The 12,269-nt window shown below is 36.3% G+C and overlaps 1 protein-coding gene and 1 pseudogene across 7 annotated transcripts in view; one reads left to right on the top strand and one right to left on the bottom strand.

Moving 5' to 3' along the window:
• The window catches only part of LOC138916614 (ubiquitin carboxyl-terminal hydrolase 25-like), a 176,060-nt gene that overhangs the window by 77,983 nt on the left and 85,808 nt on the right, over positions 1 to 12,269 (top strand). For 2 of the 7 annotated variants that reach the window (XM_070229564.1, XM_070229566.1), the window contains 2 exons: positions 1,893 to 1,955; positions 9,743 to 12,269. The exon at positions 9,743 to 12,269 is cut by the window's right edge and continues 26,034 nt beyond it. The exons of 2 other annotated variants lie outside the window; for them this stretch is intronic. In XM_070229564.1, the coding sequence (XP_070085665.1) occupies positions 1,893 to 1,915 (23 nt within the window). In that variant the 3' untranslated portion in view covers positions 1,916 to 1,955; positions 9,743 to 12,269. The remainder of the gene's footprint in view (positions 1 to 1,892; positions 1,956 to 9,742) is intronic. 3 more of the 7 variants (XM_070229563.1, XM_070229565.1, XR_011423892.1) reach the window with 2 other exon arrangements.
• On the bottom strand, positions 8,715 to 9,635 carry LOC138916921 (olfactory receptor 5D13-like; annotated as a pseudogene).

Genomic DNA, 12,269 nt, shown 5'->3' with positions numbered 1-12,269 from the left:
CTAGTCACCTTTTGAGAAACAGCTTCTGACTTTTTAATGCACCTTAACAGAGACTCAGTGATTGACAATAGGCTACTAAGTTACTGTGGAGCCTACACTTTCCATCAGGAACCGGCTGTTGTCTACCTCACCAATCTGTAACATTAGGCATGCACAGCAGCCAACAGCACTCCTGTTCCTGAGCAAGTGGCCACAATGTCTGCAGTCAATACTTTGGTTACATTGCTTTCTCTTTCACAGCCTCAACTTGTAGCCTCATAAGGTATTCCCTATGACAACCTGAATATGGAAGGAAGCATTGGGGTCTTATTTTCAGATGATTCTGCATAATATGCGGGCACCACACAAAAGTGAACATTTGTAGCACTACATTCCTGCCGTTCAGTGTTCCTGAAAGACAGTGGCAAAGGAAAATTCATCTAGTATTCAAAAATTCAAAAAGTGTACCGGGAAAATTGGAATAAGATTTTTTAAATTTAATTATGGGAAAAGCTCTGTTCACAATAGTTTAGAGGGATAGAACAAATGCCCTCCGAATGTGTTATATGCTTGAAATTGGAAACCACTATACATTGCTGTTTCTCTAATAATTTATGGGACCCAGAATTTATAGGTCCAGAGTGAAAATAGGAGTGGGTCTTCTACATATTATCCTTAGTGACAGCCAGCTAAATCTCTGTTTCTCATAAGTGAAACTGTGAACTCTAGTAGTTTAGAGTAGTAATGCTTCTACTGGGGAACAGAGTGATGGATCCATTAAATGGGAATTGTGACTTGCTTGATCAAGAAAATTTGGTGGGGAGTAACCTATACTGTGGTTTGCTCAAGGCTTCTATATTCTCTAGAGCCTTCTATATTCTCCAGAGCCTTCTATATTCTCTAATATGTATTTTCTATATTTTTAAGGTAATATGGTAATAAACACCAATGATTACATAATAACCCTCCAAATTTCTGGTGATGTAAACATTGGTTTTGAATAAAGCTACATATGCGATTATCTTGTTTTGAGGCATGCGATCTTTGTTATATTTGTATATGTTATTTTGAGAAAACAAAAGCATTTGTATTCTCAAGCAGTTCAAAAGATCAAAAGTATTTTTAATCATTTAACAATGTTTGTAAAAGTAAGTTTATAACATGTGTCATGTGTCAATAACAAGCAATGTCTGACATGTTCAGGTTAACAAAATACTATTAGCATTATTCCCATAGATGAAGACACCATTTTAGTTTTGTCTGACCAGGTCAAGATAGAAAGAATCTATCATCTCCTTCACAGCTAAATGCTACTGGTGACACTCAAAAGAATGTATTTCCTACATGTAGAAAAAGAATGGGAAGGAAAGTAACAAAGAGCTAATGACACACCAGCATAATGAAAGAAGCATGGGCTTGGAAACATAGATTTAAATTCAGTTCCAGGCTTTGTCATTTACTGTGTTATCTTTGGTGAATTAATGAAATTTTCTCAGCCTCAACTTTTTTATCGGTAATAAAGACATGATGATACATATTTCACACATGTGTAAGTATTAAATTAGGAAATGATGTTAACATACCTACCACAAAGTCTGACAATTGTGGAGTCCAGGATATGTAAGTTTGTCCACACTTCCCCCTTTAATTCTTAGTACTATAACGGATTGGTATTATTTTAGAATTCTTATATTATTTTTAAAAATCTAAGAAACAGATCAAGAACCAAAGTGGGCAGTAATGAACATGTGGGTACAATTTGGGATGTCAAAGGGTATCTCAGCTCGCTCTTGGATCTTCTCTTCACTCTATTTTTCTTAATTCACCCCTTACTGTCCTTCAATAAATTGTCATTTTTTCCCGTGCTTTCTCATTATTATAATGACTGTCTTGTCCTCTCTTTCTAATCTCAGGTTGGTGCCGGTGGGAGACTTAGCAGGCTGCAATCGTGACTCAGGTGGATTACTGTAGCTGAGGTACAGCCAACTTTCCTGTGTTGCTGCTAGCTTGCACTGTGAGAACATCAGCTTCTTCTTCCCTTGATTACTGTGGTTATTATGACAGTCTTTGGCTCTGAAAGCTTTGATTTCTCCCTATTAGCTAATTCTAAATGTCTCTTCTCAGTTTACCTAAAGCCTTACTCCAGCTGTTCCCTACTGCTCAATCTTCTTCAATCACGCCAATATTCTCAGCATATAATGAACAACCCTTGCTCATTTATTCCTTGGGTTATTTTACTTTTCTCTTTTTTTATCTTTAACTTCCTCTTTTCCCAGTGTACTGATGCAGCACTTACAATATCCAAAGCTTTAAACGAAAATCACCGTCACAAAGAGACTTTCCCTTTTCACTCCAGCAATATTTTCCACATTCCTGGTATACCTACAGACATTACTCAGGAAATTGAAATTTCATGATATATTCTGTTCATTATTACTTTGCATATGTACTTTACACATATTTACATAATGTGTGAAGGTAGGGAGAGATCAAACCTCAGCAATGTGAGACTTGGGGAAAATAGACTGAGGAGACATTATGGCATTTAGACTAAGGAAGAGTGTTCCCCACCTCAAAGGTTGCAGAGCTTCAGTCTCCACGTAAGAGAAAGATAACACAAGATAAATCACCCAAACTGAAACTACCTCACCTTAAGATCCTGTTCCTAGTATTAATAGTCATGAAATAGTTACCACTCAGAATTCAAACATCATTTAAAACATTAAGAAGTTTGCAAATATAGCAGGAGTCAACAATAAATTTTAATTAATGTGATGATAATATTTCCCTTAACATCCCAAAAAAGTCAGGAAGAGACAGAGAGGAAGGGAGAGAGATTTGGAAGCTGAATCTGACTCCTAGGAGTCAAACTGTAGGGCTTATGTACGCCTCCATGACATCAGGGATTTAGACTCTAGAGAATCTTTGCTGAATTGTTTCGTCTTATATCACAAACTTAGAAATTAGATTGAATGCTCTCCTATGTTGGATTTTACAAGAATGTAATTCCTTGTAAATTGCTGGAGAGAATGCTTCCTCAAGCCCACTTCATAAATCTGTTTTAAAATATTAATTAAAAGCGCCAGTCCAGTGCCATAGCGGTTACGTTCTCATGCTCCACTTCAGTGGCCCGGGGTTCACTAGTTCAGATCCCAGGCACAGACCTATGCACTACTCATCAAGCCATGCTGCAACAGGCATCCCACATATAAAATAGAGGAAGATGGGCATGGATGTTAACTCAGGGCCAATCTTCCTCAGCAAAAAGGGGAGGATTTGTGGCAGATGTTAGCTCAAGGCTGATCTTCCTCAAAATAAATAAATAAAATAGAATATTAATTATGGACAAAATACAAATTGGCTTAGAATACCTGGTGACCACAGCAAACAGCAAGGGGAAAGCTAAATCAGCTGAAAAGCAACCATTCAGAGATAATTGCTGTTAATATTTGCTGTATTATTTTTCTGGATTTTTCTATGCATAATACGTGGGTCTTGAAATCCATAAGCAACATAAGTTGGATTCTGTCTTTTTCATTTAACATAAAATAATCATTATTTTTCTTGGAATCATTGTTTCACTTCATTGGAACTAATTTGCATTTCTTCCAAATATGGGCAATCTACTCTTCCAAGCTTCTATTAGTACAATTAATACAATTAATCTATACCTTCTTAAAAATGACAAATGTATACTAGAAGCATATTTAACTATCTAAAACCACTGGGTGTCAACCAATCTATTGGTTCCACCACACTCAAATATCACCCAATTAGATCCACTTATGCTTTCTCTTGGCCCCTGACAATCTGACTAACCCTTTCCAGACTCTTTCAGAAAGCCATAACACAACTGTGGCTACTTATCACAAGGCATAGAATTATTTATTATAGATGAAATGGCCTTGCTTCAGAATCCGAGGGATCTGCATTGTTATTTTCCCACTGGGATAGACATGTGTTCCACACTGCATGTTGTTCCCACCACTAACCTCTGCACCCTGGACCAGCTCTGAAGCCGATTTCTGACCTAGAGCCAGTCAAAGATGGAAACTTTTGTGTCACCTGATATATGAGTATGATGATATGATGATTCCATGATGCAGAATAAATTACTGCCTACTGATTGGCTTAAAGTAATACACATTTTTTTTTAAAGATTTTATTTTTTCCTTTTTCTCCCCAAAGCCCCCTGTACATAGTTGTATATTCTTCGTTGTGGCTCCTTCTAGTTGCGGCATGTGGGACGCTGCCTCAGCGTGGCTTGATGAGCAGTGCTATGTCTGCGCCCAGAATCCGAACCAACGAAACACTGGGCTGCCTGCAGCGCAGCGCGCGAACTTAACCATTCGGTCACGGGGCCAGCCCCAAGTAATACACATTTTTATATCACAGTTGCTACAGGGGAGCAGTCCAGGCACCACTTACCTGGGTTTTCTGGACTCTGCAGGGTGTTATCAGGCTGCAATTCAGATGTCAGTCAGAGTTGTGGTTTGATAAGAAGCTCAACAGGGGAAAGATCCCCTTACAAGCTCTTCAAGTTGTTGGTATATTTAATCTTGCAGATATAGGGCTAAGGTACCCATTTTCTTGCAGGCTGTTGATCCGATCCTAGAAGCCACCTGCAGTTCCTTGTTACATGGTCCTCTCTGTAGGCCCTCTCACAGCATGGTATCTTACGTCTTCAAAGTCAGCAATGAAAAGAGTCTTTCTAACTTCAGGAAGGTCCTAGTATTTCTTTCAATGGCTTTCACTAATTAAACCAAGCCCCCCCAGGATAAACCCCCATGTAATTAACTGAAAAGGAAGAGCTTTTGGAGTTTAATTGCACATGCAGTATTCTTCTTCTTGCTATATAACATAACTTAACCAAGGTGATGACATCCTATTACATTTGCCATATTGTATTGTTTAGAAGCAAGTCACAGGTCTCACCTGCACACAATGGGAGGAGATTATACAAAGTTATATACTCCAGGAAGTGGTAATCAATTACCTTAAGGGTTGTTTATCAGACCCGGTATAAGAGTAAGAGCAGTATTTACAGGAAAGTATTGCCTCTAAATCTTAAAAGAGTTCTTCTAAGAGTTGTGCTTTCTCACTTCTGGTGGGGAACAGAAAATGCAATAATTCGTCTTTTATTTTGGGGAGGATATGTTGGACTATTTCTCTTTACTTAAACCCTAAACACATCATTGATGTTGCAGTTCTCTGAATCTTTTCATTCCTTTGTGTCTTACTAAGGCCTTCAGCACACTAACTACCTCTTGGTAGCTGGAGAATTAACATGGCCCTGAGCGAAACTTTACAGAAATACTTTTATCCATCCATGGAAATGTGAATTGTTTCTGCTTTTCTTTTAAAATTAAAAATGAAAATAATGCATTTGCCAAATCAGTGATTGAATACTATATTCCATAAGCCACATTCATCTGCTCAAGGGCAACTATTTGGTTGAGTTTTCCATAGTCAACAGTCATGCTCCAAGATCTATCAGGTTTCATTCTGCTTGAAGAACTCTTCTTATGATTTCTTTTACTGTAAACCCACTGAAGACATTTCTTTAGCTTTTTTTTTTCTGAAAAGGCTTTGTTCCATCTATATTTTTAAAGAATATTTCTTAGGCTTAGGATCATAGTTTTACAGTTATTTTCTTCACCAATTTAACATTGTCACTCATTGTCTTCTACCTTCCATTGTTCATTGGAGAGTCAGTCATTGTCTTCTAATTCAGGTAGGATGAGAAGATACTGCAGATCCACATTTCCCCTGAAATAACATTTTTTTTCTGTATTAACGAAAGTTTTATTTATAGTATATTTTTTAAAATGCAGGTTTACTCACCAAAATGTAAATGCAATAACTAAGAACTTAGAAGAAATAACATTTTTAAAAAGAGAAATTGCAAAAATTATTTTAAAGAGAAAAATTAAAAAAACTAGGACAAACAAATCAAAATTTCATAGAGGAAAGAGATCCTCCTTGGTGAACCTGCTATCACCAGCTGTTTCCTTTACTGCCAACTTTTTCTGATTCTGAAAAAATGCTGAGTTTCACATTTGGGGCTTGCAGAGGGATACTACTGAGAAAACAAAGAATACAGCAATGCTTTGTGGAGACACAATAATTTATTCATGAACCGAAAACTAAAGAAATCCAAAAGTCATGACCAATATTTCCCACAGGGCATGTGTTATATTCTAGGGGGCATGGGGGGCTGGGGACCTGAATCAGAAAGGCAGACTGAAACGTTCTACATAAATGTCATGGTACTTAGGAGAAAAGAATCTGACTAGAGAATTGAGACCTTTCACAAAACCTTTACCATCTCCCCCTCACAATATTTGTCTGGCTATTAAGCTGCATGGGGTAGCAAGAGAGAGTGGTGAACTCAAATATCAGAAGGTAGAGCTCAACCGTTATGAGCCTTTCATAACTGAGGGAGCTACATATCTGTCAGGTCTCATTCAAAACCCCAGCCAACTCAAAGAGCAGCGAAGGCAATAGGAGGGCTGAGTCTTGAGAAAAATTTTTGCCTCCAGCCTGCTGAGTTTGATGGCTTCTTTACTAATCTCTGGAAGATCTCTTTCCCCCTTTTTCTTCCAGCAGTCCTTCCAGTACATTTAAGACAAATCACTGTTCTAATTTCCCTCGCCTTAAAAACCAAGAATAGTTGTTTTATGTCTTGACTAGACATTGACTCATATAAACAGGATCTGATTGTTCTCAGTATTAATAGCAATTTGAAAATTGTTCTTTTATGTACAAACTAAACTCTCATGAACCTCAAAAGGACAATTACATGAGAGGGCAATTATACCTCATCAGTAGGGTTCTCAAAGGCTTGGTAACATAGATATTATAAGAAGGCAATCATAGTCACAACGTAGGACAAGATTTACATATGCTAACAAGTATATGTATATAGTACCATAATTTATTCAGGTGTGTATAAATTTATGGATGTGTTTGTGCATATATATATATATACATATTTCTCTATGTTAAGAGCCAAGATCTTTCCATATCTCTTCAGTCATTTCCTGTTTAACCTTGATAGGTCTATGGAAACAGGTCTTCATGGATAGAAAATCCACATTTTCTAGGAAAATCACTATTTTTTGCTTATTTTTTGAGGAAGATTAGCTCTGAGCTAACTTCTGCTTCCACTCCTCCTCTTTTTGCTGAGGAAGCCTGACCCTGAGTTAACATACATACCCATCTTCCTCTAATTTATATGTGGGATGCTTGTCACAGCGTGGCTTGACAAGCGGTGCATAGGCCCGCATCTGGGATCTGAACTGGTGAACCCTGGACCGCCAAAGCAAAACGTGTGAACTTAATCATTGCACCACCAGGCCGGCCCCCAAAATCATGTATTTAAAATAAAAAAGCCAAAAAAAGTTCATAAAAGCACAAAAATATCCACAAACATCACTCTCCTTACTCTTTTCCCTTCCCTATGTCATATACTCTAGAAATCAATTTTCTCCTAAGCTAAAATATTGGATTTCATTTCTCATGGGTGAATACCTAGGAAAGGAATTGTTGAGCTGTGTTGGAAGTTTTTGCACAACCTCTTACGATATTGTAAACTATTTTAAAATTAATTTTACCCTTTACTCCCATCTGAAATGTATGAGCATTCCGCTTGCTCCACATTTTCATCAATACTTAGTATTTCAGTCTTATTAATTTCAGCCATTCTAACTAGTATACAGTGGTGTCTCATTGTGGATTTAACACAAATTTCATTGATAACTAATGATGTTTAGTATTTTTTCATGTGTTTATAGATGATTTGTATATCTTGATTTTTCAAGCGCTAAAATATTTCTCCAATTCTTTAAGCAGATTGTTTGTCTTGTTTTGAGTGTAAAAAGTTCTCTATATCTTCCACGTACAAACAATTTGTCAAACATCTATATTGCAAATATTTACTCCTGGCCTGTGACTTACATTTTTCTTTTCTTAATCGTGTCTTTCATCAATAGGAAACTTTTACCACAAGATACGAATGTTGATGGAAGTTTCTTTTCTCAATTTTTTGGTGATCTATACTTTTCACATTTTATCTGAAAAAAATTGCTGCCAAAAATTTCAAATTTTTCTGTTTTATACTAAAATTTCTAGTTTTAATTTTTATGTTAGATTTATGATTCATTTCATTTAATTCAAGCTAATAGTTGTGTATTGTGTGAGGAAAAGATTAAGGCTCATTTATCCGTATGAATATCCAGTTATCTCAGCATTATTTGCTGAAAATCATCTCTTCATTAAATTATAATGGCATGTTTATTTAAATTTAGATGAATGCATATGCCTGAAACCATTTTGGAACTTACTACTGTAATATCATATTGCTTTTATTACACAATTTTTTGGGAATAAAATAATATATGAATTTAGGGATGAACAACGAATTAGTTTTATTTTGGAAACACACGTATATAATTAACTATATGATAAAGCATCCAAAGACAATTTCCAAATATTGTAAAATATAGTCCAAGAATTTTATTTTCTAAATTTTTAGTTTCCATGTGGTTTAGAGCTATTTCACTGAAAATTAATGTATGAAAAAATACATAATCATAAAATGTGCTGCCACAGATATATTAACTAATGGCCTATTGATAAAATGATTGGAATTATCAATTACACTACAAGAGTTGATTAATCTGTAGCATAATAAATCTGATTTTTTCAGAAACAAAATAATGAATCTAACAATATTATATTGAGTTAGAAAGCAATGTTGTGACAACTAATTTTCTGAATGTGTCTTTCACATCTTTGTTCCTAAGACTGGAGATGAAGGGATTCAGCATGAGAATCACTGCTGTGTAAAACACAGAAGCTATTTTAACTATGAGCAAAGATGTTTTAGGATTAGGGATATAGTAAAGGAAAAGAATGGATCCCAAAATGGTGATGACTGTGAAGTGGGAGGCACAGGCAGAGAAAGATTTCTGGCGCCCACTTACTGGTGGCATCCTTATAACAGTGATAAAATTTAGTATATAGGACAGCAGAATAATCATCCGGCTGCTCAACCCACTGAATATGGCAATGATAAAACACAGCATCTGGCTGATATAAGGGTATGAGCAGGAGAAAGAAACAATTACAGAGTGGTAACAGATAAAATTATATACGATGCTAGACCTACATTAGGATAGTACAAGAAGAAAATATGTGAGTGTCAGGGAACACACTATATCCCATGAGTAAGACTCGGACATCAGCAGCACACAAAGCTTCTGAGACATAGTAGTGGGATAGAGCAAGGAGTTATAAACTGCCAGAAGATGGGTGATAGGCCATCGCTGCTAACATGAAAGTTTCTGTTACTACAAATATGCAAGCAAAACAAAAGTGTAGAATGCAACCAGAGAAAGAGATGGTTCTGTCTTCCACAATTGAGTTCTCCAACAGTTTAAGTGTAACTACAATAGAATAACAGAAGTCTATAAAGAATAAGTGACTAAGAAAAAAGTGCATGATCATATGGAGATTTGTATTGATCTTGATGATTATTATCATGCCTAAATTCCCACTATAGTGACTGTGTAGGTAGACAAGAAAACCAGGAAGAGTGGAATCTGGAATTCTGGATATTCTTTTTTTTTTTTTTTTTGAGGAAGATTAGCCATGAGCTAACTACTGCCAGTCCTTCCCGTCTTTGCTGAGGAATCCTGGCCCTGAGCTAACATCCGTGCCCATTTTCCTCTACTTTTTATGTGTGGGACGCCTACCACAGCATGGTGTGCCAAGCGGTGCCATGTCCGCACCCGGGATCTGAACTGGCAAACCCCAGACCACCAAGAAGCGGAATGTGCAAACTTAACCGCTGCGCCACCAGGCCAGCCCCTGGAGTTCTGGATATTCTGAAAAACAATGGATAATAAAAATAGGTATGGTACTTTGATTTCCTTTAGATAACATCATGATTCCTATTGAATAAAGAACTAATAGTTATTCCTAAAAATATAAATGAATAGAAAGGAGAAACAGAAAAGAAAGAGGCTTCATATTTCTCTCTGAAGTTGGTATAGAACAGTGATTCTCAAAGTATGCTTCCCAAGCAGCAGCAGCAGCAGAAGCACCTGAAAATTTGTTAGGGGTGCAAATTCTCTAGTCACATCAAAAATTTCCCGAATCAAAAACTCTGGTATGGGGCCCACAATTTGTGATTTAACCAGACCTCCAGGTGATTTTGTTGCATGCTAAATTATGAGAACCACTGATATAGAAAATATGTAGTAATGAGCCTATTGTTTAAAATTCAGCTCTTGTTAGGATTTTTAATGTAGTACTGAAACATGAATTTCCAGAATGAAAGAAACTGTAAAAACACAGAAGAGCCAGAATAGAAGCACAGGGTACGTTGTTACGGTTCTAAGAATCACACTATCAAGGAGATAACTTGGCATTGCAAGTGGTGCCACATAAATTTTAGTATTAATTATTTTATATTTTGACCATTTCTAGACATAATGCAGAATTAAATGCCCACAGAATTTATCTGTTGGTATGAATCTTAAAATGTAACTAGTTTGTGCCTTTCACCTAATGCTTGAGAATTCGTTACAGAATTTTATCCCTGAAATGATTTCAAATAGTTTTCATGAAAATCAAAGATTAGGATTAGTTTTGTACTCAAATTTAAACTAGGCCTATAAAATTTCAAAAATCACCATATATCACCTAAATTTTCTATGACTTACCCATTGCTAACTTCTGCTAGTTTCTGTAATACAAAATTTAACTGTCAGAAACACTTCGTGCCTGTTAGTGACAATTAAAATATCTCTGACCATAAGGCCAGTCCACTGACGTAGTGATTAGGTTTGCACACTCTCCTTGGGTGGCCCAGGGTTTGTGGGTTCAGATCCTGGGTGTAGACCTACACACCACTCATTAAGGCATGCTGTGGTGGCATCCCACATACAACATAGAGGAAGATTGGCACACATGTTAACTCAGAGGCAATCTTCCTCAGGCAAAAAGAGGAAGATTCTCAACAGATGTTAGCTCAGAACCAATCTTCCTCACACACAAAAAGTCTCTCACCATAAAAAGGATCATCTATAATTTTTGGAATAATCTATATGAGCTGTAGCTCCATGTTTTCCGCCTAAAGAGAAATTTAACAAAAGAGAAATGAAATGACCTGAAGCCAGAAGATCTTGATTATTTTACTGAGCATTTCTTTTGACAGTTAATGAACTTCAGGCATATTCCTTCTCTGTAGTCAAACATTCTTTAAGACAGCAAGGCTTGACGTTTGTAACACAAGTGGCAATATATTTCAATGTGTATACCAGTAAAATGGCGTTATACTTCCAAGACATAAGAAATATCAGAGAATATAAAGAAAAAGCTAAAAGCTGAAACCACAGTCTAAACTCTGCAAAACTCTGCATCTTATATCTGCCTCTATGATTGTGGAGATATAAACTACAGAGAATCATAATTGAAGTATTACTCAGTGGGTGATGAAACATACAATTAGTAGAAACAATACCCCTTGTGTCATTGTGGTAGATGCATTTTCTTCTAAATCATTAGGAATAATTACATCACTGAGTCTATTCCATTAATTTCTTGTAGATATTAAATTATTGAAATAATACATATTGATTAAAGATAATGTAAACTGTTGAGTTTTAAATGAGAAAAAAAGGAAAATTCAGAAATAGCTGCTATTAACTCAACTGAGCTTCAAATTCCACATTCAAGTTTAGAGTGGAGAAACTTGTCCAATGCTACCTTAAACAAAGAATAAATGTGGCCTTCATCAGTGATACAGTGTGGATATCATTTATGCCCTGATATGATGTGATGCAAAAGACTTCACATCCGTGATATTCTTCCCCTAAAATCCGTAATCCCAGTTTAATATCAGAAAGACATCAGACAAATCCAAATTTGGAAGCCTCCTACAGGCTGACTAGCCAGTATGCCTGAGGCCTGTCAAAGTCGAGAAAAACAAGAAAAGAATGAAAAATTGTCACACACCAGAGGAGACTTGGGAGACATGACAACTAAATGGAAAGTAATACCCTGGGTTGGATCCCAGAAGAGAAAAGTGAAATAATGGGAAAAACTGATGGAACCCAAATAAAGTTTGGATTTTAGTGATCATAATGTACTAATGTTTCTTTCTTTAATTTCATTTTCTTGTGGTAAGAACACTTAACATGAGCACTATCCTCTTAAGAGATCCTTAATTATACAATACGATATTGTTGACTACAGACACAATTTTGTACAGCAGATCTCCA

The sequence above is a fragment of the Equus caballus genome, chromosome 12 (genome assembly GCF_041296265.1).
Source record: "Equus caballus isolate H_3958 breed thoroughbred chromosome 12, TB-T2T, whole genome shotgun sequence".
Taxonomy (NCBI): Eukaryota; Metazoa; Chordata; class Mammalia; order Perissodactyla; family Equidae; genus Equus; species Equus caballus.
Note: the sequence above shows the minus strand (reverse complement) of the source record. Positions and strands in the feature narration are given on the sequence as shown.